General features: G+C 52.2%; 2 protein-coding genes across 6 annotated transcripts; both read right to left on the bottom strand.

Annotated features, from left to right (window-relative positions):
* Window positions 1-4,348: 4,348 nt before the first annotated feature.
* On the bottom strand, window positions 4,349-9,542 carry SLC35C2 (solute carrier family 35 member C2). Of its 2 annotated transcripts, none has more exons than XM_068150145.1 (9): window positions 9,246-9,542; window positions 9,022-9,172; window positions 7,694-7,757; window positions 7,426-7,498; window positions 7,070-7,238; window positions 6,713-6,796; window positions 6,213-6,388; window positions 5,404-5,533; window positions 4,349-5,275 (listed from the first exon to the last, which is right to left on the bottom strand). In XM_068150145.1, exons 1-9 carry the CDS (start codon window positions 9,468-9,470, stop codon window positions 5,151-5,153), a joined length of 1,197 nt encoding a protein of 398 aa, XP_068006246.1. In that variant the 5' UTR covers window positions 9,471-9,542; the 3' UTR covers window positions 4,349-5,150. The 2 variants fall into 2 exon arrangements, with proteins under 2 accessions (XP_068006246.1, XP_068006247.1); XM_068150146.1 differs by having other exon boundaries at window positions 6,324-6,388.
* Window positions 9,543-9,578: 36 nt separating this feature from the next.
* ELMO2 (engulfment and cell motility 2) lies at window positions 9,579-27,539 on the bottom strand. Of its 4 annotated transcripts, none has more exons than XM_068150140.1 (23): window positions 27,410-27,539; window positions 23,238-23,373; window positions 22,606-22,730; window positions 22,431-22,471; window positions 21,869-21,941; window positions 21,488-21,538; window positions 20,384-20,565; window positions 19,298-19,397; window positions 18,937-19,088; window positions 18,372-18,450; window positions 17,745-17,780; window positions 14,822-14,872; window positions 14,357-14,479; window positions 13,595-13,729; window positions 13,042-13,146; window positions 12,849-12,957; window positions 12,076-12,212; window positions 11,615-11,778; window positions 11,420-11,532; window positions 11,057-11,164; window positions 10,654-10,736; window positions 10,331-10,408; window positions 9,579-9,944 (listed from the first exon to the last, which is right to left on the bottom strand). In XM_068150140.1, the coding sequence occupies exons 3-23, from the start codon at window positions 22,681-22,683 to the stop codon at window positions 9,744-9,746; spliced, it is 2,199 nt and encodes a 732-aa protein (XP_068006241.1). In that variant the 5' UTR covers window positions 22,684-22,730; window positions 23,238-23,373; window positions 27,410-27,539; the 3' UTR covers window positions 9,579-9,743. The 4 variants fall into 4 exon arrangements, with proteins under 4 accessions (XP_068006241.1, XP_068006243.1, XP_068006245.1 ...); XM_068150142.1 differs by lacking the exon at window positions 27,410-27,539 and adding an exon at window positions 27,137-27,220; XM_068150144.1 differs by lacking the exon at window positions 17,745-17,780 and having other exon boundaries at window positions 27,410-27,537.
* Between the last annotated feature and the right edge of the window lie 25 nt (window positions 27,540-27,564).

The following is a 27,564-nucleotide window of genomic DNA, read 5'->3' as shown; positions in this document are numbered from 1 at the left end:
TTGCTTGGGTAATGAAGGAGGCTGGAGCAGAGGGTAGAAAGGAAACAGGGCACAGGGCCACACTACCTGAGCGGTGCCATCTGCTCTGTGTCCTCACAGCCTCCACGCTGTCACAGCAGATACATCAGCTGAGAGGCACCAGCTTCACTACAGGAACAATGGGCTCTTACTTGGAGTCACAGAGGCACCCTTGGTGAAAGAATGGTCACTCCAGGCCTTAAAGATCTACAGCAGGACTGCCTAAGCAGGCATCCCAACAGCTGCTTCTCTGCATGGCCTCCTCATGTGGCACCGGACCGCAGCAGGAACAACCTCAAGCATCCCAAGTCTGCAAGCAGCCACTGGGCTCACCTGGGGACAGATCCAGGAACACCAGAGCATCCCAGTTTGGGCCTGCCTCTGCCCCAATCCACAGCAGGCAGCACTACTGCAGCTGTAGCAGCTGTTGTGGCCAGGGTCTCGGTGGCTGCAGCAGTGCCTCCCTTCCCCGTGACGCTGGTGCAAGGGCAGATACTGATGGCAACTGTCGGTACCCACAAGGAAGTCATTTGAGACAGAGCCACTCCTTATCAGTGGTGCTCAGGGGGAGAATGGGAGACAGTGGGTTTCAGTACACAGACATGTCCAGACTAGGTAAGGAAAAGCCTCTTCCTCGTGAGGACAGTCAAGCACTGAAGCTGGGGGGCAGGGAGGTCAGGTAGTGCCCATCTTGGAGGTTTGAGGACCTGAGCAGCTTGATCTGATCTCAGAGCTGACCCTGCCTGAGTAGAGAACTGCTGAGGTCCCCTCCCACATGGATTATCCTGTGATCTCTAGCTCAGCAGAGAAGAAAGAATCTCTTAGCTCCCAACTCACAGGGCAGGCTGAGGTAAAACACCAGCTGCCTGCATCAGCTGCACAGTCCCCTCCCAAGGCACACTTTGCTGCCCCCTCCAGACCCTGCCCTTCAGGGGAGCTGAACACTTGCTTCCCTGCTCCCCTGCTCCCCGAGTCCAAGAAGCTCCTGCTTGGCCAAGGCTGATCCATCTTTTCTTCTGACACAGAGAGAGAATTCAAGGCTGCAGGCAAAGTGCTGTGCAGCATACACCTGGCACCAGCTCCACCTCATCCCCCCTGCAAAAGTTCCCCTGGACACCACTGATGTCTAGAAAGGAAGCAGCAGCTCCACAGCACAAGGGACACAACACTTCCCTCTGCCTTTATGCAGTGATTTATATCCCCCTGGCAGGTCTCTGTCTTGTGCAGGGGGGGCAGAGGTGCTGAAACATGAGGCTAGAAGAATTAGCAGGCTGAGAGCAGGAGAGTGGCTCTCTGTACATTCATGACCATGTCTCCAATTAGTGCAATTACAGGGCTTGGCTGCATCCTCCTGCTGCTGGTTTTCATTAACAATCACATGGTCAACTCTGCTGCTTTTCACCAGGCAAGCAGCCAGAAGCTGGCAGCAGCCTCTGCTCCTGACAAGGTCCAGAGGGAGGCCAGGCTGGCAACAAAGGTCCAGCCAGGCACACAGACGTCCCAGCTCCTGGCAACAAGAAGGCCATGTCAGAGAAGCAAGGTGAGTGGCACAGCTACCTGTCCTGCTGGAAGGGCATGCTTGGCATGGGAAGCTGGGCTGGACTCGGCACAGCTGGGCCCTCAGCAGGGAACAGCACCACAAACAGCCCCCACAAACACCACCACAAACAGCCCCCACAAACACCACCACTCTAAGTCCCAGACAGCTCAGTTCTGGCTGCATCACCTTTCCAAAACAACTCCCCAAGCAACTGCAGGACACAGAACCTCTCAGGCAAGCATGACTCCAGAAGTGAGCCATTTCCCAGCACAAGATGCAGACCAAGGCAGAGGTTTTTGCAGCTCCCTTGGACTGTGGAGACCTAAAGCTGTGACCATACAAACCTGCATACCCCAGTGATGAGAAGACAGAGTCAGTGCAGGAGCAGGGCTGTGGAGTTAGAGGTGAGCATTTGCCACCAAGAACATCCCAGGGGAATGTCACTGAGGCTGAGTGGCAGCCTTCCTCCCAGCTCCCTGGCCCTCAGGTTCCCCCTTCCTTCACTAAGTACCAAGCACAAACCACATGAAAACTAGAGACACTCAGCTGAAAGGAGAGACAAAGCCCTGCTGATGGACACCAGGCCCTCCCCTGTGCTGCTCCCATGTGTTTTGGAGTCTTTCCCACAGTGAGCTGGCTGGGGGCACCCTGCTTGCCAGGCAGAGGGTCTGCTGGATGCTTCCTCCTTGCTCCCAGCACGTTCCCTGTATGGAAACGTCAGCAGGGAGCCAAGCACCTGTGCTTCAAACAGAGATCTCCTGGGGGGAGGGGTAGTGGGCACGACCAGCAGAGCTGGGAAGACCTGGTCTTGCAGGCAGAGTCTGCAGCAGTGCAGCAGCACCTCTGGGGTTCAGTCAGCTCTGCTTCTGCTGGTCAGCCAGCTCAGGTGCCACCAGTGCTCAATCACAGCCCTCTGCTTCCCCTGTACAGCAGTGGCACCTGGGCCCTCTGCGCTGATAACACACCTGGGTCCTGCACACCGCCAACAGGCAGGGTCCCACATGCCACCAACACACCTGGGCACTGCCAACATGCCTGTACCCTGCACACCACCACCAGGCAGGGTCCCACATGCCACCAACACACCTGGGCACTGCCAACACACCTGGGCACTGCACACTGCCAACAGGCAGGGTCCCACATGCCACCAACACACCTGGGCACTGCCAACACACCTGGGCACTGCACACTGCCAACAGGCAGGGTCCCACATGCCACCAACACACCTGGGCACTGCCAACACACCTGGGCACTGCACACTGCCAACAGGCAGGGTCCCACATGCCACCAACACACCTGGGCACTGCCAACACCTGTGCCCTGCACACCACCAACACATCAGGGGCCCACATGCCACCAACACACCTGGGCACTGCCAACACACCTGGGCCCTGCACACCACCAACAGGCAGGGTCCCACATGCCACCAACACACCTGGGCACTGCACACCGCCAACAGGCAGGGTCCCACATGCCACCAACACTCCTGGGCACTGCCAACACGCCTGAGCTCCACAGGCTGCCAGCACGCCTGGGCCCTGCCAGCATGCCTGGGCCCCACACACTACCAACCAACCCAGGCCCTGCCACCAACATGCCTGTGCACTCTCCTGTGTGTCTCTGCTGCAGGCACACAGCCATGCCCATGCCCATGCCGGTCTCCCCAGCACTGCAGTGCCCAGCAGTGGTTCCAGCACATTCAATCTTCACACCCAGGCTTTGAGGAAAAGGGGCAGAACCAAACAGTGCCACACAGTGATTGTGCAGAAAACTGCTTCTGCCACCCCCTAAAGCAGCCCTTGGCTTGGGGCTTATCAGAAAACAGTCTGCATGAGTACCAAAGCTTCAGCACACTGTGAAACCACACTGTGCCACAGCTATAGGGTCTCAGAGGCAAGAGACCTTGTGCTTGCACATGGGGCTAGGTTTGCTCAGTGTTTCCAATCCCAATCCCACTGCAGTGATCCGAGTCTGAAACAGCTTCAGTAACAACAACAGGATGTGAAAATCCAGCAAGGCACAGACCTGGCCACCCTCAGCTCCTGGCATCCCACTTGAGGCACAAGATCCCTTCGTGTGCCAGCCTGCCTCAGTAGCCTTCCATGAGGTAGCTGCACCCCCTGCTGTCTGCTCTGAAGCAAGTCACCAGGGTCTGTTAAAACACCATTAACACAAGTTTCCTTCTTCAGAATCAGGATTTTGCAGGACATGCTCTTGACTGAAGTAATCAAAGACTTCGTACCTGAAAACTACAATGCAAGATGGACAGAGGGACAGTCTAGCCAAAACGGCTCAGGAGCTCAAACAAAACAGGAGAAGTTCACTTCAGTGTCCAGCTCCTCTCAGGAGAAGGATCACATTGTTATCCCTTTGGAAAGCTCTCTCAAGTTGTTTCCACTCCAAAATCTCATTGAGCAAACTTCCAGAGAGGCTAAAATTCTGCCATGCAAAACACAAGCCACCTGCCCCAAAAGTCACCTCTTAAATCCTGCACCGCTCCCCTTTCCTGGCCGAGGCTGTGGCACTAACTGACCCAATCCAAGGGGGCAGAGAGAAGAAGCCCATAAAACACTGTGACACTGCAAGTGTTCTCAGCCTTGTCCTCTGCCTTGTCCATGCAGAAAGGCAGACAAGTCAGTGTGCTCTCTGACAGGCTGCAGGAAGATCAGCCCAGGCCTGGAGAGCAAGCATCCTGCTGACGGGCAAGCATTCTGTGTGCCAGGAAAGGAGTTCAGAAGACAAACCACCTCTGCTTGATGAAGCACAAGGGCATAATGTGGAGACAAAAAGGAATCAGAAAACCAGTTTATTAAAAAAATACCCAAACCAAACCACCCCCCAGCCCCTGCTTCCACACCCTGGGCACTACCAACAACATACCTGCCAATAAGCTTATTGCTTAAGCTTAAGCTAGATCTCCTGTGATGCTGCTCGCTCTCCCCTCGGCCCAGAGGGCCAGAAGTACTCTTGCATCACTGTCCTTCCTTCAGCCAACATCATTTGGCTGGGTTCCATTGGTCCCAAACACCAGCATTTAATTCTCTCCTTACTATGCACCCAGAACACAGAGGTCAGCAGGCACAAAGGCTTCTTCTCACCAAGTCCATGGATTGACAGGCAGGCATCTGCTCCCACCAAGATGGGAGTTCATACTTAGCAGGCCCACAAAGCAAGCATGGGAAGGTTTATCTACCTTCTCTTTTGAAGCCAAAGCCTAAACACCACCCAAATGATCCCTGAACCACTGAGTGTGCAGTCCAGATGTGGCCACTCTCATTCTACAGCTCATGGGCTATGCTCAACATAAGCCTTCAGCATTCCCTAGGGAGCCTTCAGCAGGACTTTGCAGTCTCACCACACCATCCCACTTCCACTGAACCAGGGCTTGCCTTCAGAGTTTGCCCTCTGTGAAGGGTATTTGCCTGTCTCTTGTGCAGCATCTCCAGAGCCACACTGTGTAGCAGAACAGCAGGACCCTCTCACCAGGCTCTCCTTGGGTGGTCACAGGCAGAGACTCTTGGACCTTCCTTCTAGATAGCTGTCAGGCAGGCTTGGCAAGAACAGAGCAGGGGGCTTTGTGCTTCGTGTTCAGTCACTGCTGTTGTGGGGTTTCAACATCCTCTTCTTCCTCTGCCTCACATTTGGGGTGGTGCAGCAGCAGCAGCTCCAGGTCAGGCTCAGAGCTGAGCTCTTTGTGTAGCTTCAGTGTTTCTTCACCTGCATGCAGACAGCCTGTTCAGCCACGGACTCACTGGAGCAGCCAAAGCTGGCACCAGCAAGGAGCCAGAACTAGACACAGCTCCCTGTGAAGGACACCTACAAACAGGGATTGAAACCAGAATCACCTTGGGGACTCATGGCTTTGAGAAGAAGGTGAAGGGAGATTCCTGACAGACAGACAGCAAAGCCCAGCCAGTTGAGAGGGCTGAGGCGGTCTCCCAGCAAACGTGTGGCCAGAAACAGAATGCAGATTTCCTGTGGAAACAAAAAACATGACAGGTGGGAGGGCAGGACCTCAGGAGATATGCATGAGATGTTTTACAGCTCAAGCCCAGAGCAAGATGCCAGGCTGCTAATTTCCATCAGCAAATTCCTCCAAGCACAGAGAATTCCAAAACCAGCTTCCAGAAACAGAACCACCTGTTAAATTGAGATGTGGGATTCTACACCCTCTGACTGAGCTAGATGGCAATCCTGTGACTCCTGAGCAGACAAGTTTCACAGGTCACCATTTAGCTCAAAGAGTACATGTGCTGGATTTCTTAAAGGAGGAGAAAATGTGTTGAACCTAGTTAAAGAGAGAGCTCAAACCACTTTTTTGTTCACATCCAGCTCTGATGCAAGAGCACACCCTTCTTACCCCTGCTCTCTCCTGCACCATCCATTGCTCGTGAGGCCCATGTGTCTTGGCCTATCCCAAATCCCACCAAACCTGGCACCATGAGGGTATCCTTTTATAGATCAGTCCCTGGTCTCTGCCCCATGCTGTCAGGGACCAAGGGACTTCACTGCAGAGACTGCAAGGCAAAGCACCAAGCTCCTGTGCAAGGAGAACAGCAACAACTGGCTCTAAGCAAGCTCCCACCACACAAAGCCCATTTCAGAGAAGACTCAGTACTTGCCTTCTAGTGTCAGCACAGGAACCATGCCTTACCTTAAACACGCCAGCAATGGAAAAGGTGAGGCTAGATGTTCTGGAAACCAAGAGGAACTCAGAAAAGCTTAGACCAAAGGCAAGAATTCCACCCAAGAACAGCTTCCCTACCAGAGAGAGCAGCATTCCTGCTTCATGGAAATGGAAGAGCCTCTCTGATATGGACAAAGGCAGGCCTAGGAACAAGACAATGAGTAGCAGAGTACCTTTCCCAACTCCCAGAACTCCTCACAAGATGAGAGTGGGCTGCTCACATTCCAGTATCAGGAGGATGTGGAGCCAGTTCTTCACTGCCCATACCTCCACAAGCCTGGCAGGCTACTATCCCTATGCACTCTTTAATAAGGCACATCTGGGTCCTTGGAATTCCAGGTCTCTAACTTTGTAAAGCTCATAGCTGTTCACTTATCTAAATGCATCATCCCAAACAACAAACTGCTCAGCAACCTCCCCAACCACTCCATCAAGCTATCCCTACTGTCTCTGACCAACTCACGCACCCTCAAACACCACAAAGAGTGGGAAGAGCCCCAGGACCATGAGCGGCTGCAGGTGGAACATGGTATCAATGGGGTTCTGGAGGCCTGAAAAGAGGAGAATCAGTGACAGACCAGGCAGTAACAAGCCAGGGAACAACACAGCTTCTAGAGCCTTTTAAGAGTCCCATCCCTAGCCACACACCTTTTTTGTATTGCCTACAGCCCTGCCAAGCCACCTTCACTCCCCATCAACAGGTAACTCTTGCCCCAGGTTTCAGACACTATCCCTTACACAAGGTGTTTTGTTTCTGTGGCAAGGGCTATCAGCTCTCTACTCCCCTCCCTGTTACCAGTACCACTTCCTAACAGCCTACATACCCAGCTCAGCCTTCTGCATGAGTAACTGCGTGAGAGTCCAGCGAATGCCCCCAAGGAATGAGGCACACAGCACCAGCACAAAGCCCTGAGTGCTGAACTGTGTGGACTTGTAGGTGAACATGAAGAGCCCTGCAGCGATGAGCAGAACCACCAGCAGCAATGTCAGCCTCTGGGTGAGAACAAGCACAACGTCACTGCAGACTCCTGGAGCTGAACAGAGACAACTGCTTCCTTCCTTTAGATTCATCCACATCATTCCATTCTTCCTCTGCTCATGAACATTTCTTGTGCAATGCACTGCTCACTTCCCTGGGCCTGACCTCCTCCCTCCCTTAAGCATTGTGTGGGACCCTTACCGCTTCCTCCAGCTTGAAGAGCAGTGAAAAAAGCAGAATGAAGAGAATGGCAGAGGATTTGGTCATGGTGTAGCTGTAAGGACCAAAATACTCTGTCAGTCTCTTCCAAGGCAGTACTTCCCAGTAAAGCACGGTTAGGACCCAGATCACCCCAAGCTGCTAGCAGTAAGTCAGCACTGACCCTGCACGCCAACCCATCAAGCTGCCAGACAGAGCACTTTCTGAACCCCACTGGAAGGCTCTCAGGGCAGCTGGTGGTGGTACTCACAGGGAGACAGTGACATAGAGGAAGCTCCAGTTACTCAGCCCAACATCCAAGGAAGTCAACAGAGCTAAAGAATCAAAGGGAAAAAAATCTGAAGTTAACTGTATTCCACTATACAAAAATCCCCAAACCACTAAATAACTCCCTGCTGCTTGGCTACAGAAAGAGCAGACCCAGAAGAAACCCAATAGACTTTGCCCAGAGTAACTCCTCTCAATGCCACACAGCTCACACTCTGCTCTTGATGTCTCTGTCTGTTTCCCGTGACCTAAGCTGGTGCTCACTGAACCAACACTGTGCAAAGGAGCAGGAATAAGCCTTCCCTCCCTATGACTGAAAGCCACCAGAGATTTGCATCTTGCCTCCCTGTGACCGAAAGCCACCAGAGATTTGCATGAAGTCTTTTTTTAGCGTATCAGGGCATGGTGACTGGCAAGCACAAGGACCACTGCGAGAAACCTGAAGAGGCAAGTCTGGCCACAGATCTCAGCATGCACCCTTAGCCCTGGTGCAGCTCTGTTCCGTCTACCCTCCCATGGATGTAAGCCTCCTACCACAGGACACTTGAACTGATCCAGTGGCCTGCAATGCTGAAAGGCAGCATTGCTACAGGTGTGCAGAAAGCATTTTTCAAGAAACCATGGGGAATGTTATGTGAAGTACTGCAAACCTTGTCAGAGATCTTGGGACAGATGCTGTTCTCTGGGAGACACTGACAATGACTGAACCAACATCACACAGACCCGCAGAAGTGCTGAAGGTGCTAGAGCTCTGTGATCTAAGTTTCACTTCTCAGGCTCAGCTACAGCAGTTTTGTGTGATGTACAACCAACTCGTGTGTCATAAAGACCGAGTTCCAAGCAGATAAAAACTCCTGATGTAACAACCACGTGGCTACTACCAATGCTAAAGAAAAAATAAATAACTTGCAGAGACCACTTGAGGTCCCGTGGAGGATTCTCAAGTCTATGTTCTGAAGTGCCAGCGGCTCCTCCAGCAAGCACGCTGGATCCGTATTCTCTCATCAGCTTTTGTTCCGACACCGAAACCAGCGCGGCTAAAGCCAAGGCTCTGAGCGGCGCCTGCACCCTCTGCACCGGGCACGGCCGCAGCACCGAGCAGCGGCGGAGCGCTGCCTGCCGCCCGCCGGCTTCACACCTCCCCGACCCCCGAGACCGCCCCCGGGCCGGCAGCCTGCAGGCAGCCGCGCCTCCGGAGCAAGCCCCAGGAGCCCAGGCGGCGCGGGCAGCCTCGGGCAACGGCCACACCAGCGCAGCCCTCGCCTCCCCCGCGGCAGGCAGGGCCTCGCCCTGCCCTCTCCGCCGCCGTACCTGCAGGGGCCGCCCGGTACAGGCAGTCGGCCCGGGAGAGCGCAGCCTGCGGCCGCCCGGAGCGGCAGTGCGCCACGGCGCGGAGCAGCGCCGAGAGGCCGAAGGTGAGGAGGAGGTGCAGCAGGGTGACGAGCAGCGGGAAGGGGAAGCTCTGCGGGGCCGACAGCTGCCGTCACTGCCGCCGCCCGCCCCCCGCAGCCCCGCACCTCCCCGCCGCCCCGCACCTTCATGAGCCACTTGTTGTAGAAGGTGATGCCGATGGAGAAGCCGTAGTAGGGCAGCAGCAGCACCAGCGCCGCCCGCCCCAACCCCTCGCCGCCCGCCGCCATGCAGAGCTGGAGAGCCCCCGGAGGGACCGGGGCGGGAGACGGAAAAGAGGGGCTGGGGGCACGGCGGCGGTGATGGGGCCGAAGCGGGGAGGGGGGTGCCGGGCTGCGCCGGGAGGGCATGCAGGGCCCCGGCGGCACGAAACGGGAGCTGCGCTGGGCGGGGCCCGCGGCCAGGCCGCTCCGCGCTGGGCGGGGTCCGGGCGGGAAAAGGCGGAGGCGGCAGCGGCAGACAGCGGAACTTGTTATATTGTACCGATACAGCAGCCCGCCCCGCCGCTCCCCGCACGGCGGCACAGCGCGCCGGCAGCTGCGCCCGCCGCGGGCCCCCTGCGAGTCACAGCCGAGCCAGACCCCCGCCGCCGCCCCGGGGCTGCCCGGGCGGCTCAGTCCCCCTCAGCCATAGTGGTACACGAAGTCGTAGCTGCTCGGCTCCTTGGGGATGGGCGGTGGTGCTTCGGGGATCTGGATGTTCTCCAAGTCCAGGAGTCTCAGCTTCATTTCCATGCTCAGCAAGGTGTCCAGGTCACTCTTGGTCAGCTCACTGGACATGTCCTTCCCCAAGAGAGCATTAAGCCCATCAATCCAGATACAGTACTATGGGAAAGAAAGGGTAATTCACAACTTCAGGCACATCTGTGGAACACTTAAAGATACAGTTCCACATAAGGAAAAAGGGGGCAAAAAAAACCCCAAACGACCCCAAAACACTGCCCACAGATTTCCAGTGCGAGTTACAGCCTAGAGGTAAGCTTGACCTAAGAGGACCAAGAGAAAAAGCAAAGCTATTGTAGGCACTGGTGTCCTCCAGAATGGGGGAAAGGCAAACACTGCCTGCATGGGAGAAAAGGATGGAGCAGTCCAGCATTTGCTAAGAATGAAGCTGGGGGGAGACACCCTGCTCCAGCCTCTAAGAAGGATCAGTTGCTTATAAATTAGCTTCAGAAATTCATATTCTGCTGCTTAACTGCTTTGTTTCTTACCTCGTATTTATTAGGTGCAATGAAGTTCAGGGTCTCATCAGGATCATACAATATTGAGAAGGCCAATTCTAACACTTCCTGAATGGAAAAGAATCATTTGCTGATTGGCTGAACAAAACACTACAGCACCTTCTTCCTTCTCACCCAGCAAGAGAAGCTGCAGCCTGTAGCCCAACCAGACTCTACTGACAGCACCTAGCAACCACAAATGAGCACTAAAAGGCTCAGCAGCGAGATGGACTTTGTAAACACTAACACCTGCACTTTGGAAGACCATTTGCTCTGGCTGCTTGCTTTCAGACAGGCAAAAAGGGAGCACTCACCTTGTTCTGTTTCAGTGCACTTTTCTCCTTCATGTGTGGACAATCCTTCCCTGTGACAATAGCTTTGATGTCTGCAACTGGAACTAACAATGAAAAAGTAAAAATCACAAACAATCCCAACCAGGAATCCCCAGAACTTTGGTTTGCTTTGCAGCTGGGCATTGCTCCTGGTTTTGTGTCTCACTGCTGCAGTTGTGCAGAACACATTACACATCCCTACAGTTGGCTGTTAAGAGAGACACCAACCACTTCTGAGACTCAGAGGATTTGGGCAAGGACCAAGAGTTGATCTCATCTCAGTCTGGGCTTCAAGCATAGCTGTTTTGCATTCCCCTCTAGGAGAATGCTCCTAACAGCAGAGCACAGAACGCTGCAAAGTGTGCTCACAGCGATCAGGACCTACTCTTTTCCTGTAGAGATTCAAAGGTCACTTCCCCCTGGGCATTATCTTCCAGATCTCCATAGTGTAGCACCTTGTGATTCAGAGCGAGGCGACAGTACCAGAATCTTTCTGCAACACACAGCAAGCAGATGTCTTACAACCACTGCAGTAAAGTCTCTCCCCTCAACCCTTCCACTCCCCCCAGCTCCTCAGGGCTGCTTACAGTTCGTGAGGGGGTGGCTGTATTCTTAGAGATGCACATCTGTTCCATCCCACCCCCGGTACAGACAGCCCAGGTAACCAGCCTGCTGACAGATTAATCCACCAGCTCTCATTTGCCTCTTGTCCCTGCCGTGAGAAGATGCAGCAGAGGCTGCACCTCACCTTGCCTCCTGCGGTTTCCGATCTTGCGAAAGCTGCTCCCCTCACAGAGCCTGTTCAGGCGCTGCTGCTTGATCAGCTCCAAGATCTCAGGCTGGATTTTCTCCCTCAGCTCCCTAGCCATCAAACATGAAAGAGTAAGCTGAAAACAGAGGTAAGAGCAAGCACAGGAGACAACTGTTTTCGCCAGGCACTTACACGATAGGTGGCGACTGGAAGTCATCTTGGCTCATCCTCTCAGACTGGCGCAGTCGCAGGATCTCGGAGTAGCTCAAGCTGCGCAGTTTGCTCTTGAACTGGTCCAGGGAATTTGGTTTGGAGGGAAGAGCCCGGGTGATCTGCTCCCTCACAACCTGCATGACCTAAGGAGGTCAGGGCAAGGAGGAAAGCAAGTCACCTTCATGCTGCTTATTGGCAGCAGAGATTTGACAGAGAGTAAGTGGGGCCAGGACTGTCAACATGCTAGTGGCTTTGGAGATCCAGAAGAACAGAGAATGACCTCAACTCACACCAAAGAGGAGCTGAATCATCCTTCCTTACAGCCCACGTCAGTGCCCTGTCACACCTTCTGTGCCCTACTCTTTCCCTTCAAGTACAGCTGAGTGAACACCTGCTGTTCTGCAAAGGATTCTACAACAATACCTCTTCTCCACTCTGACCTTATTGAAATCTTCTGCTGTCGCCCTCATTTCTTTCCAGGTCTTGTTCAGCAACTGGATGCAGATGGCAAATAGCTCCTCGAATGCACGGTCATGGGTGAAGAACATGGGGTGATAGTCATTCCTGCCTTCATTGGCTTCAGGAAGAAACAGAAACCACAACCATATGAGCACGCTGCAGAAGAGCCAAGAGTGACTGAAATCCACTACACTGGCAAGCACATGGTGATGTATAGCAGCACTTAGTCAAAGAGATGAGGACAATTCAGCGCTTTGTCTACCCAGACAGTCTATAGACTACCCCATGTTCAGTGTGCAAGCCTCTGTGACTCATGTACCCTTTCCTTACTAGTCCCCACAAATGATTGCTTGCAGTTGTTCCCCACTTCCTTCTGGTAGAATTTGTTGGTGGTTAATGGGCCCAGAACGCTGTTTTGAGAATGTCATGGCTACTGAACTTCTCAGATTCAGTGGTTTCTAGAGTGTTGAGGCTTTTTAATACAGCACCCTGCTTCAGGGAGTCAAAGCCTTCTGCTTGTGTCAGTTTTTCAGGAGAGCCAGCTGCACACAGCCAAGTTTTCTTTAGTTCAGCACCGGCATTACCACTGCGACACCGACACTGCAACTCCAAGCTCCTTCTGTCCTTGGAACTGGGTGATCCTTGAGGTCCCTTCCAACCCTAACAATTCTATGATTCTATTTGCAAAATGCCTGGAAGCTGCTTTCAGATCAGCCCAGCCCCTTGGGAAGCTTGGGGCGCTGCTGGTACTTACGGAGCTCCCCAACTTGCAGGATCTCACAGAGCATCCTGGTGAGCTCGATGGCGCTGCGCCCGAAGGGGCACTCGTGCTTATCCTCTCGACTGCTGTTCTCTAGGACAATCTACAAGGAAAGGGTGCAACACACACTTCAGAAGAGCTGCTGTGGTGTTGGTACCTACATAAACCAGCAGCTCGCTTCACCTACTCTGATATAGGTGTCCTGATGAAATTTGGCCAGGTAGAGCATGTTGTCCAGTGCCAGCATCCCTGGAGGGGTCTGAGTAAAATCCATGGCTGGATTGATGTGATTCTGTGAAAGGTGTGTAGAAAGGACAAACAAACCAACCAACCAACTTAAGGAGATTGTGTGAGAACCTTTTCTGAAGGAATGTTTACAACCACCTGTCCACCAAAAGCACTCCCTCCCATCCACCCAAAAGGTAACTCTGGACACCTGCTGACAATGCTACCAGAATTTTCTGAGAGTGGCTGCTTCCAAGTTCTTCACAGAATAGGTGCCCACAGTAGGTGAACATCTCCAGAGACTGTGCCTAATGCTCCCTGGCATTTAACTAAATCAGCAAGCTCAGAATGATCTTCTCTGGAGTCTGAGTGTGGCTGAATTTCTAAAACTCAGATGGAGAAGTATGGTGAAGCAAACAGCTCCTCCTGTTCCTTCTCTTCCCCCCCCACTCAGAGGGAGATTGCTTAGGCTGGCTTTACATGCTCTAGGGTCAGCACCCTCCCCAGATGCCTACAGTGAATCCCAGCATCTTGTAGTCCTTGGTGTACATGGCTTTGCGTTTCTCTGTTCCACTGCCAGGGACGGTGTTGGTGTCAGACTCTGCATCAAATGCAATTCTTCTCAACTCAAATATGATGTCTCTCTGTGCCTGAAGGACAGAAGGCAGGGAAATGGTGATGTGATCAATCACAAGGGCACTGTTTTCACCTAATGCACAGTCCCACCTCTCTCCAGAGCTCACACAGTGAATACAGAGATGCCAAAGGTCACTAGCACTACAAAAGAGGAGGCAACCCACTTCAAAATGCCACATTTCAGCATGCTGGGTAATGCAAAACCTGTTTGCATTTTCCTTCAAATGCCCCAGGTTTAGTTCAAGGCAATTTCTAGGCATTCATATGCTGCTGAGGCATTTCTCACTCAAAACCTTAATGCATCCAAGAATGGAGCAGACAGACACCTTAAGAGCATCCAGCTTCCTGTATACTGCAAGGAGATGCACACAATGATGTGCCTTCCGTAGAGGTGGAGTAATCAGTTTGAGAGCTGGCATCACACAGATCACAACAGGAGTGCAATGAATGGCTTCCAGAGCACTTCCATCTCCCACAGCATACACCAGGAGAGCCAGGAGAACGCCCTGATCTCAGGGACTATCATGTGAGGGCTGCTTCTGGAACTTTATGCTCCACCTACTGCAAATTCTAGGGAGCCAAGGAATAAGGCCCCTCTGTACATCCTATTCTATCAGATCTTACTCAGCTCTAGCAGTGACCTGATCATTGGGATCCATCTTGGTCATCATTCTCTCTTCCAGGAGGTTGAAGGTGAGGACCTGCAGCACGTAGAGCTGATGAGCCATTTCGGTTTTAATGGGGCGGTTGCCTCTGATCACATGCTGCAAAACAAAGGGTAGGGTAAAGGTGAGGAGGATTGGGATGTGTGTAAAAACTTGAGCTATCAGCTGCAGGCATGTGCCAGGCTGCATACACATCTCTGTATGTGTCTCTTCAGCTGTTTAAACCACCCCCCCCCCCGCCAGAGACATCAAGATTGTGCTGTGGAACAGCAGAAGGAAGCATCCTGGTAACTCTCTTTAGAGCAAGTGGCTCCAATTTCACCTCTGAAAGAGTCACTTTTCTGGAATTGCCCCAAAGGCAGCAGAATTTACACTCTGTGCAAGTGAAAACTTCTACTGAGAGGGCATTAGAGAGCACTCTGTGACTGCTGACATACTTACATTCAGGATTATAGACCTCAGGTGCTTCTGGGCAAATGCATTAGCCATCTCCTGTGGTGGAATTCAGAGATGAGACAACATGAGTCCAAAAATATAAACAGAAAGCCCACACTGTGCAGCAAGGAGAGAAAGAAGGCAGCCTGTGAGCTGCAGACAGCACTGGCACACAGGGAAGTGCTAGTACTCCAGACTGTCAGTTTAGCATGGCACCTCACCAGAGAGCAAGCATCAAGTTGGGATGCCAATGTCACCCTTACCATGGCACAGCTCCCCTACCAATCACCACTGATGGGGAGAAAAGCTCAGGTGGTTTATTCAGCTACAGCAGTGCCTAACACTGCACATCCAGTGACAGCTCAGTGTCAGGAGAGCTGGCAGCAGGGACCATACTGGGGGTTGCTGAGGAAAATCTGTCACCTCCAAGAGGTTCCTTCAGTCACCATTTCACAGCTTTCTCTACCTAGGTACACCCCCAAGAGAACAAGGGCTACTGGAGGTAGTTTTCAGGTCTCTTCCCCCTCACAAACCCTCCCTCTGAAATGCAAGTTCCCTTTGTCTCCATTCCTAAAGAGGTTTGTCAAGTCATCTTAAGGACAATTTGCAGAAGCCCTTCAGTGTAAAAGGGGAAGTAATTTTCACACTTAAAGGGAAGCTTCCAGTTTCCCCCTTTGCTGCATGGCTTCCTTCCCCAGATGAGGAGGCTTTTCCAACCATCAAGTCATGATGACAGTCACAGCAGAGGCAAGTGTCTGTTGCAAGCCTTCAGCTCTGGGACACATGCACTTGCAAGAATCTAACTTGTGCTCTCCTAGAAAACTGGGGAGGGTCACTTTTTAAAGTGCCAGAGATCTCATCACACAGAGAGTGGCACAAGGGCCAGTGTCACAGTGGGATGTTATCAGAAGATTGCTGTTACAAGCAAAGTCTTTAGGTATGAAAAAAATCTGTTTGGCAACACATCATCTGGAAGGAGTCCAAAAGAAGTGACAGCCTGAGATCTCTTCACATTCCTGTGCAGTGCAGACTGAGAGCTGGAAGCAGATGTGCAGAGTCTTAGACAATTGCACTCAGCCAGCTGTACCTTCTGAGCAATCCAAGATTGTTCCAACTGCTCCTACCAACCCTGCTCTTGGTAAAATGTGTCTATTAACCTCATTCCAAGTCCCTGTTACCACTTTTGCTCCAGACAGAGACCTCCTAAAACAAGAAGGTGATACACTGGCTGCCAGTCAAGCTGTACCAGCTGCAGGCTCAGCAGCACTTATGTTACCATCAAGTCAGTGCTTGAATGGGAGACACCTAACGAGCATCCAGATGAAGTAGGAAGTGGTTTCAGAGATAACACACTGCCCTCAGAGACATCAATTGTGACTATGATTTGTGAGATGTGGTGCTGAGAATAGAACAAGGCCTGCTGTTAGGGTCTGTCTGTGCATGCAACACCAGGAACTCTCCCTCTGAAGGAATTAGTTTGTACATGGGATGAAGCAACAGGGGACTGAAGCAGATAAACAGTGAGAAGGACAAAGACAATGGAACACTTCTGAAGAGCATAGTAAGAAGCATGAGCACACACACAGCTTAACCACTGCTAGGGCATCTGTGCTCTAGTCAAAGTCCAGCAATGTCCATTTTGCTGCTTGATGGGGGCACAGAATTACACATTCATTTGTGTTGGAAGAAACATCTTGAAACCATCTAGTCCAGCTTCCCTGGTGCAAGCACCAGACACAGCAGGTAGCACAGCACTGTGTCCACTCAGGGTTTCAGCATCTTCACTGATGGAGACTCCAGCATCTCTCTGGGAAGCTTGTTTGTCTCCTACCATGCTTGTGTTAATTTACTTTGTGTGTGTGTGTGTGTGTGTGTGTGTGTTCAGGGGCAATTTCCTGGGTTTTAAGCTGTGCCCATTGCCTCTTGTCCTGCCAGCAGTCACTGTTGGAAGACTTGGTCTCCCTCTCCCTTTATCCCTTGCATCAGATAGTTATACACACTGATAAGACTTCCCTGAGCCTTCTCTTCTTGAGGCTGAGCAAGCTCAAAGCTCTCAGCTTCTATTCATATTGAAGTTATTCCAGTCCCTTGATCATCTTCATGGCCTTTTGTGGTCATGTGGAGTGTGTTCAACAAGAAAAGAAGTGAAAGATCCTTTGGAATGCTAAGCTAGGAAGCTTAGCATCTTGGCCAAGTTGCCATCAGGAGTATGTTCTTCCTTATTTCTTTATTCAGTTCCTTATTCAATTATTTCCTTGGGAATAATTGTTCATTTTAGACTTTTTGTAACATTTATTGAGATCAGAGTTCCACCTCTGCAGCTTTGGCAGAAGTGGAGCATTCTCTGTGCCAGCCAGAGAGATCCAAAAGCTGTACAGGAGGCTCTGAATCAACAGGAGTGGTGAATCCCCTGGAGACAGCTTGGGCCAAAACCCATTCTTGTAGCACAATTCTCATAAGGGAGAGGTCACAAATTCGGCAGAATGTAAGCCCTAGCTCTCAATCAGCACTAAGGTTTGTGACTGCTCTTCACAAACAGCTCTGCCTTTACAAGGATGGAGCTGGATACGAAGCTGTCAGTGCAAGGGAGATTTGTGCTGTCAGCTCAGGCTGTTTAAGACTCAGGACTGCTAAAGAACTGCTTCCAGTTTTAAAACTGGTTTCCCTGGTCAGTCTTGTAGTATCAGCTTCCTTTTATGACCATCTTTACTATCTTGAGTGCACAGAAGTCATTCAAGATTTCTCCTGCTACTGATTCTTCTCCCTTTTGCAGTCAGAGCACACCCCCAGGAGTCCTCCCACCCCTTCTCCCTAGGCTCCTCCACTACCTGCAGCCTGTGTGCAGCATCTGAGACACCAAGAGGCAGCTGGAGAAAAGCTAACATGGCTACAGTTCTGCATGACCAGCCCCCAGGCTCGAGTTACTTACAGTGATGGGCAGGTCTAGCGGGTTAAGCAGCTTGTCCTGCTGGCAGAAAGCAAAAAGGCACAAAGAGAAGCAGACAGGATTTAGCTCAGAGTTCAGAGAAACAGCACACATGGGGCACTGGAGAAGGCCTTAACACAGCAAAGCTACACAGTACAGACATAGGCACATCTGGGTGGACTTGAGATCCTGAGGGCTTCCTCCAAGCAGGACAGGGGGGTTCATTCCTCACACTTGCCAGCAGGAATATCCCCCTGTGACTCAAGGAAGGTCTCTTTCTGGGGAGAGGTGGTGGGGTTTCTTCAGTACAATGCCAAGGACTCTACTCAGCCTACCCCTCCCACACAGAATGAACATTCTCCAAACCAGTTTCCATGCTGTGCAGAGGATTACTTTCTGTCTCTTAAGGTCTTTCAGATTCCTCTCTGAGCATTTCCTAAGCACAGAAGTGCTGCTCCAGAACACAGTACCAATGGGCTGGTGCTTTTTCTCCTGCCACACTGAAACAGCTACCTAAGTTCTTGGCAAGGTCCAAGGTCTGCCTTGCCCAGACAATAGGGTTTGAGGCACGAAGTAAACAGCCAGCCAGTAACCATTATTCAGGTTTAAAGTCAAAAAGCAAGAACAAACCTGTCTCTTGTCCTCAGGTGCCTTCAAGAAGAGGGCATTGATGAGGGCAATGGCATATGTCTGAATCTCCTGGTTTGAGCTGCAGAAACAAAAATGGGAGGGTAAGAGGACAGGCAGTCCAGAACATTACAGCTTGCTCCCTGGCCTGCACCATGAGGACATTTACTACAGTATCTTGCACATGAATGGACAAGCAGGGCTCAGGCATTCTGCTTTCATGCCACCCAACTCCCTCCTCACAAGCCCTGCACAAAGCTGACAGAAATTGCTGAGTGACAGCTGCATTATTCAGAAGATAATGCAGAGTGCAGCCCAGCAGAGCTCAGACTTCAGCACCACAACATACACCCACCCACATGCCTAATTGCTTCCAGAACTTCTGCTTCTCCAGGATCTTACCTTTGCAAACTCTCAAGTTCAAGCAAGATGACATATCAGTAATACTTAAAAAACAGCATCTTGAAGTGTTTCACATGTTAACAACCAACCAACCAAAGGGCATTTTCAGATTGACAGATGTCCCTGAAACTGATTTCATTCAGGTGCCTGCTGGGTGGACACTCACACTTGCAGATGAGAGATGAGCTGCCCCACAGTGATCTCTTCTGCTATCTTCTGATACAGTGTCTGACTGTTTAGCACCATGCTCTCTAGGATGGCTAAGGATCTCTGGAGGATGGAGACATCTACCATGGGCTGGCTCACATACCCTGCAATCTAAAACAGATGAAGCAGCAGGTTAAGAGATGCCCATCCAAGGAACTTTCTGGTGAGTGAGCCAGGCTAAGGGAGGCAGGGCTCAGAAAGCTGAGCACACTCTGCTCTCACTGAGGACTCCTCCTCTCAGGCTCATCTTGCTCCTCCTGGAAGCTGCACCAAAGCATGAAAGGAAAGAGCATCCCCTCCCCTCCCTTACCCAAACTCACCTGTTTGATGAAGGTTATTGAGACCATGTCCCAAGAGACAATACCATGGTCCATGAGCTCCAGGAAGGCAGTCAGGGTGAAAGCCAACATTTCACTGTAACTGAGGAAAGGAAGAATGCAGTTACAAAGGATCAAGCAGAAAGCCTGTCCAAGCTGAAGAAGATCAAAAAGTCACCCCCTCCTTCTAATAAGCTTGGAACTGTGGGGGGTAATAAAGTATTTGCATTCAGGAAGCCAGTAGTGTTTTATAGCACTGTATTTATTTTTTCCTGATGACCAGGAAAGGGAAAATCAGCAAGAATAAGTCCCCAGCCCTGCCACCAGGGAGTCCCAACCACCTGGATCAGTGCCTGGTTATTCCAAAGGACAACAGGAAAAGGAAGGATGCAGCATTTATTCCTAAGTAGTGCAAAGGACCTCTGCTCAAACTCAACACTTCCAGGGTAAGGCTTCAAACTGATGAGGAGTCACAAACAAACCTTCCCACAACAGCACAGTACTGAGAGGAGCTAAGAGCTAGGGAAAGCATGAAGAGAATGATTAGCTCTGGAGTGGCTGCCATAGTTACAGTGTCAATGGACTAAGACTGCAGCTTGGAAGGGCTTGGGTAAAGGGTTGCTGTGTGAGAGAGAGCGAGCTACTTGGTTACCAACAGGGTGGAGAAGAGAGGAATTTACAAGCTCTTGTAACAAAATATGCAGAGGGTGACCTGTTTCAGGAAGCCTTTTTCATCCTACAGGACAGGTAGCTGTGGAACTTCATCTCCACACAGTGTTGTGGAGGTCAAAGGGATAAACTGATCAAAAATTGAAGAAGGAAAGAAAAATAATCTATGGAAGAACCACCCAAAGTTCCTTAAACCAAAGAGATACAATTTCTGCTCAGGAAGCCCAAAAGCTGAAGGCTGTTGGGAGACTGAGGACTGATAACTTCCCCCCTATGCATTCTTTGGCCTTCACTGCAGCTCTTCTTAAAGGGGCTTCTGCCCCTTTACTCTGCTCTGCTGGGACCCCACCTTCAAGAGGGGGCAAATTTGGCTCCTCATCCAAGGTCCTGTTCCAGAGCCCTGCAGCACAGGGAACTCACTGGGACAGAAGCTTGGTGCCGCTCTCCACCAGCCGTGTCAGCACTGTAATCCCTTCCATGTTGATGAACTCAGTGGCAAAGGTCACATCTGCTGAGAGCTTAGCCAGCTCCTTCATGGCATCCAGTCGGGCTTCCATGCTGTGAGACTGGATCCTCTCCATCAGCTGGCGAGCTGCCCTGGACTGGGAGGAAAGAGAGGTGGTGCCAGCTGCAGGCTAGGCCCCTGCAGGCTAGGCCCCTGCAGGATGAGCTCTGCCATCCTCTCTGAAGTCCATGGATGGGCAGAAAGAGCACAACAAGGGTAGAGAGACACCAGCAATGACAGGGTAAGTAGCAGCAGCCAGCAGGTCTAAGAGACTGAGAAGAGAGGCTGTACTCAGTTACAGCCAGGCAGGAGGCAAGACAGACCCTGTTTTGTGTGTTGGAGTAAAGGGTTGGTTTGCTCCTTGGTGAGGCAAGTGGAGCTGGATATAGAAGTGATGAGTGAGACCATTAAAGAAATACAACCTTCAACTCCCCTGTCATATATCCCAAGAGAAGCACAAGCTCACTTCTGTACCCACATGGCATTCTGCAAGACTTCTCAGAGACAGACCAGGGACATCCTCTCAAGCACCTCTTGCCCAAACAACTTCTTCCTGTTTTCCTCAGTCTCAGCTCTGTGCCATGGCATTTGCACAAGAGGTTTGAGCATTTCAGTAAAAGGGAAGCTGCAGCACATCTGCAAAAGACAACTGCTGAGGCCACAAGAGTTCACTGGGCACAACCCAACCCACTCTGCAGCTGATGGGCCTGGTGTTAGTTGCTGCATTAGGTCACCAACACTGTTGCTTTCTGACACTAACTGCACCCAGACTGAGACTGCATCTCTCAGGTGCTTTGCAGCAAGCTCATCTAGGGGATGCAGTGGAAATGTAGACTGGACCCATTTACAGAGTGCCCTACAGATGGGCAGCTGAACACCACAACCAGGAAGGAAAACAAGAGGGTGTGCCTCTCTGTGCAGAATGGCCTCCAACTTGCAGAGAAGAGAAAGAAGCAGAGGCAAGAAGAGCCTGCCATGTGAGCACAGCTACTGAGACAGGCAGGTGGGGAGGCACTTACTGGGGAGACTGCCAGCTGTAGGATAGTTCCATTCTTGATGTCACAGCGAGTCTGAAAGAAAAGAGAAACCTTAAACTGCAGAGAAGTGGGGAGGAAAGAGCATAACTGGCTCTACAGTTCACATGTGCATGCATGAGTGGAAGGGCTCCCACACCACCCCACCCTGCTGGCAGCACTGAACTGGAGGGGTGCAGCCCTTGCACCTTTGCAGGCAAAGGGAGAAGTGCAAGGTCCCAAAGGTGAGTAACACCATGCAAGGCAGAGCATTTGTGTGAGCAGAGAAGCTGCCTCTGGAGCACCAGTGAGGGCACTGTTGTATGGCACTAGCCCAAGGCATCCTGCACTCTTGCCCAGGGATCAGCAGGATCCCCTCACACTGACCTGCTCTGTGATGTACAGCTGGGGCCCATCGGCGTAGCGCAGGGTGTAGTACTCGGGGTTTGGCAGTGACCACCTGGCAGGGGGAGAAGGACACATGAGCTTCTTCCTCCTCTTTCTTCTGGACCTCAATCAGGAACAGCAGCTTGATCCCAGGAAGGTGGAAAAGAACTTTCAAGCAAAGCTTTAGCATGAGGAATTAAGTCTCCTTTGGAGGAGAGAAATGCCCTTCCTCGAGGGAAAGGGACTTCAGCCTGCTTCAAGTCAGGCTCTGGGGAACACAGAAAGAGGAACAGCAAGCTGGGCCAGCACTCAGAGACTCTGACCTGTGGCCATACACATGCACACACAGAGAACTGGAGTCAAGATGCAAAGCCTCTGTTTCTCAGGAAATCCTTTTCTTCCAGCTGTAAACCCTGCTGCATTCCATGGCCCACACTGGCAGCAAGCAGCCTGGCCTGTGCTAGCAGCACACTGGCAAGCAGTGGAGGCTTTCCACAGTGCCCCAGCAAGATCCATCAGCAGGCCAGCCATTCACCAGCAGGGTTCCCAGAGAATTACTCACCCATCACAGACCTCCTTGATGACAGAAGCAAGAGGCCTTTTCTAGAACAGAAACAGAAAGAGAGAGTCCTCAGTAGCCTCTCAAGCAGAAAGGAACAGCCAGTTTCTGTGCTTCCCACATCCCAGTTAGCAAGGCTGTGGTGCATTTCCTCCTGCATCTGCTTAGCAGGTCTCACCTGATCTATTTCCAGCAGCTGGGCATTGGCACCTGGCCACTCAACAGCTACTTTCACAATGTCTGAAGGTGGTGGCATTGCTCCAGGCTCTTCCAAGTGCCTTCACAACAGCATACACCCCACTCCTGTTAAGAGAAAGCAGAGTGAGCAGCTCTCTGACAAGGATTTCAGTTGCCACACCAAGCTTCAAGATACTACCCAAGAGCAGCCTTAAGGTTTTCTGGGCCTGCCAGGGACAAAACACTCAGTGTGCCAGAGACTAAGGCCTCAGGCTAAACCAGTACCCTGTAAAACTGCATGGCCCCTCTTCTTACCTCAGCAATCCTTCTAAGAGCTTCTTGGGGTGCTCACCCAAGGAGTCACTTTGCCCAGCAAAGCCACCTCTGCTACCCACTGTCTGCACTGCCAGGTCAGTTTGCAGTACTAAAGCAATAGCTCCCCAGGCTCAGCTGCTGTCTGTAGGTGAGAGGGGATCATACTGACCAGGCACCTTCCCTCCCACAGCCTGGTGTTTACTGATGGTACCTTGATCCACCCAGGATACCCAGCCAGGCTCCTAGGCAGAGTGGCAGCAGAGAGCTTTATCCTATTCCCCTCCTGTAACATCCTAAATCCAAAACATGAACACCCACCACAGGAGGAAAGTTAACTCAGCATTTGCTCTGGAGGGCCACCTTTCACTCCTTTATCTGCCACAGGGAATAAGCAGGGTTTGGTCCCAGGCAGGTGTCAGACATGCTGGTTTGGGCTTCATCTGGCAGTAAGAGGCTGGAAAGAAATGAACTTGTTCAGTTCCTTATTATTTCTCCCCTGGGTGGAGGGAGCAGTCCTGCTCTCTCCCACAGAGCCACAGGGAGAAAGTCAAATGGGAGAGAGACAGCCCTCCCCACCAGCAGTTCAAGAACTAAGGCCTCAAGCTGCCACAAATGAGACCTGACCATGCACAGTTAAGTTCTGTCCTTGGGGACTGCTCCTGAGACTCAGTTGCAGCACCTGAACAAAGAGCCAAGCATCTGCTGACCCATTTCCCAGAGCCTACAGAAGCTCCCATTCCTCCTCTTGGAGAAGCCCCTTTCCCAGAACAGAGATGAGACAGTGCTGAGCAAGGATACTGTTTCATGGTTAAAACAGTCTCCCAACTTCCTTCATCAACTGGAAAAGATGCTGCAGCAGCCTGAGACCTGCAGGCAAGCCAGCAGCCTTTGGGATTTTCCTGATGCAAGGAAGGGAAAAAAAGAGAGAGCTTTCCATGGATCAGCAAAGACACAGCAGCTGCAGAGATGGCTGGTGCAGGAAGTTGGACTGCAAGAGCACCCTGGAAGAGGATTCTATGACATTAGCTGAGGCTACCACAAAAGGTGTGAGTTCCTGGCCTGTAGAAGAGGCTGATCTAGAGGTCTGCTAATGATCTCAGTTAATGAGGCTCATGCCTTGCCTCTCCCCTCCCTCAGCCATGTCCGTGGGTCCTGCTGAGCCAAGAGACTCTGCAGCATAGGCCAGAAGAATCTGGAGCTTACCCAACTCTTCTGCCTCACAGAGAGATGGAACCTAGCAAAAGCAGGGATTAGTTTGCCTCACTTCCTGTTCCTGAATTACAGAGAGACACTAAACCAAAAGAATAAATACACAAATCAGACTTTCAAACACCTTTTGCAGCAGGGACAACTCATCAGCTACATCCTTAGGTACACAATGGCAATTACAGGTGTAAGAGTGGTAGCACAGCTCTGTACTCACACCCCAAAGTGCCCAACGTGCAGGACAGCCCCAGACCTGCAGGACACACAGGTTGCCACCCATTAAGTCTAGCAACAGGCAGTCCCCACATGGTTTGCACTCACTCTTCCCCACTCAGCAGCCAAAGCTGATGGTGGCCTGAGCACTCTCAGTGGATGGCTTCAGCTCAGGCCATCTCCAGCCTGCCTTGCAATAACTGCACAGCAAATCACTTCTGCCACAGGTCAGCTAACCCATGACTAGAGACCACCTAAACCTATTTAGTGCTCAAGGAAGAGCAAACAACACAGCAAAGAGGCAAGCTCCAAGATCACTGCCCTGAGTATTACCAACTGAATCTGCAACTCTCTTGACTGAAACACCCTTGAGTAGTCAGCATCCAGTTTGCTCTCCTCAGCCTCCTGCAGTATACTCACAGTCTGCTATGTGCACTGCAACTTACAATGCAAGTTGGTCCTGAGGGGTGCAAGGAAATACAGTGCTTCACACAGCCAAAGGTGCCCAGATTCCTACAGGCAGAAGCCTTTACTAAGCTCTAACTTCTCCCTCACTTCTCAGGGAGAGGAAGTGCACAGTAAACCAAACCCACTGGTTTCACAGAAAATTCTGCAGGGATCATCTCAGTGGGAAAAGACCCTTAGGACCCTCAAGTCAAACCATAAACCTAACACTGCCAAGTCCACCACTAAACCCAGTCCCTAATGATCTTCAGAGGCCCTTTCCAACCCCTACCATCCTGTGGTTCTAAGTGCCACATAAATACAAAGTCTCCTGCTTCATCAACAAAAGTACTGCAGGGGTGTCCCACAGCTCCCAGAGGCAATGCACTTCCCCTGCAGTTCCCTTTATATTCTCACCACTGAAAGAGCAGCCAACCAAGCTGTATTCAGCACCCTCACATCCCAGAAAAAGCCCTTCAGCTGCACCCAAACTCAGAAAGCAACTCCCTGTGGCACATTAAACTATTTCCACCCCAAACTTCTCCCCCAAGTGAGCATCCAGTCACACCTGGAAAGCATGATCCCTACACCAACAGCAAGCAGTGAGTGAAAGAAGTGAGCTGTTCCTTTGCACAGCAGTACCATGGCACAGGAGCCTATCAAGGAAGGGTCTCAAACACCAGAAAGCATTGGCTGAGCAGAATCCAAAGAAGGAGGAATTAAAAATTGGGGGGAAAAAAAGCTAGGAAACTGTTCTGACAGTCTGGGTCAAAGGACCCTTCAAAGGACCTTCACAGATCAGTGGCTCAGCAGAGGCAGTTTCCCAGAACAGGACAATGAAGACTGGGCTGCAAACACCAGAGGGTACTTGAGGTCAGGCTCTTGCCACAAGGTTGTCTGTCAAAAGCATTCTTTGAAGAGATTTCACTGTCTGCAGCCAAGAGAGGTGGCATGTTAAACCTGACAGCAGATGTTCTGCAGTGCACCAGTGACCTGACAAAGTGACTGCTGAGAAGCTCTTGGGAAGAAGCAGGCTGCAGCTCTGCATAACTGTGATCATCAGTCACTCATGGGTCTCTCACAGCAAACTCTTCTCAACAGCAGCAGGCAAGCCATTCTCAGAGCTTTATACAGAGAGCAGCCAAGCTGAAATCCAAAGATGAATTCACACTCCTTCTGCAGAGCAAGTTCCTCCATACAAAGCAAGGAAGGCAAGGAGAAATCAGCAGAGCCAGTAAGAACACACAGTATTAAAGAGACTTCTGAGGAGCTGTGAGCTGAAACAACTTGAATATTTGACACAGAATTTCCCCAGTCACACTCAATCTTCCTTTCATTACAGATAGAGAACAAAGTGTGCTGCACACAGAATGGTAATGAGGAGGATGAAAGAACATTCCACCAGAAAGAAAAGCTGCCTGGTAGAAATCCCCCAGCCAACAAGTGAAGAGCTGCAGCTTGTGAAACCTGTAGATGCCACAGAATTCCCTAGGCAGCTCCCAGCGAGTACTGAGTGGCCAAGCAGAAGGTGGAAGTGCTGCTAGCAGAGTGATTAACTGCACAAGTGTGCCCAGAAGACAGCTTCCTTAAGCAAGCAGCATAAGGGAGCAGACAGCTGGGTTCAAACCAAGGGCTACGTGCAGCCACCTACACTACCTCACACAAGCACAATGAAAAAGTTCTTCACTAGAGAAGCCAAAGCACCTGGTGGCTCCAGATACCCATCCCTGGAAGCCTACCTTCCTCTTAAGGCCTTCCGTGGCTGCACTCTAGCTGTAAGGCTAAGCCTGCGAGGCCGGACTCTCGCCTAGCACAGTCCCGCACAGCTGGGCAGGGAGCATCTCTGCGCGAAGCCAGGAAGCGATAGCAACAGCAAGGAGGGAACTGCTCTTTATTAATCAGCCAAGTCAGCGGAACGCAATCAATCAGCAGCTCCCGCAGCTTGGCCAGAAGCTCAATTAAAGGCGCTGAGCATTTTTTCCTGACGAGGAGCGGTCTGCTTTGCGCCCCAGGTCCAGCCGGCTCCTTGCCGGCCGGATCGCGACCCGTCCCCGGTCTCACGCCCGGCAGCCGGGCGGCGCGGCGGATCCCCGCGCACCGAGAGCGCGGCTCCAGCAGCCGCAGCACAAGCGGGAGCTCGGGGGCGGGGACGGATCTGGCCCGGTGATCCCGTGGTAGGCGACTCTAGGCCAAAGCCTCGCGGCGGGGCGGGCCACCGGAGGGAAGGGCCGCAGTAGGCCCGCGAAGGCAGAAGCGGTTACCGGGCCTGCCAGACCTGCGGCCAGCGGCACGCGGCCCGGCTCGCCGCGGATCCCGTGGGCTACCCACCCCCGCACCCGCCGCCCTGCGCTCACCCGGCCCCGCCGCGGCCGCTCCGCGCTCCGGCCGCCCGGCAGCTCTGGCGGCCCCGCCAAGGCGCGGCTCGCCACTGGTGCCGCCGGCTGTCACTCATCCGCCTCGCCGCCGATTGGCTGCGTAGGCGCGTCACGAGCGCGCAGCGCGCTGCCATGGCGACCGCTGCCGGCCCAGCCCCGCCCCGCTGCGGCCCCGCCCCGGCAGCGGAGCGCACTTCGCCGGTTCCGGAGCCCTTCATGCGTGACCCGGTCTCGGTAGCCTCAGTGAATTACGTTAAGCGACTTGCGCCCCTCGGCTTCTTCGGGGGTGCTAAGGGAGGGCTCACGTCAGTTCCTCATGCCAACCGTGCCCCGTCTGCGAGAGCGGCTGTGACCGCCCAGGGCCGCTTCTCCGCCGGCTCATGTAGAGCAGCCTTCCCTGCAGCGCT

The sequence above is a fragment of the Melanerpes formicivorus genome, unplaced genomic scaffold (assembly GCF_026170545.1).
Source record: "Melanerpes formicivorus ecotype bairdi unplaced genomic scaffold, bMelFor1.0.p_v2 SCAF_19, whole genome shotgun sequence".
Classification (NCBI taxonomy): Eukaryota; Metazoa; Chordata; class Aves; order Piciformes; family Picidae; genus Melanerpes; species Melanerpes formicivorus.
Note: the sequence above shows the minus strand (reverse complement) of the source record. Positions and strands in the feature narration are given on the sequence as shown.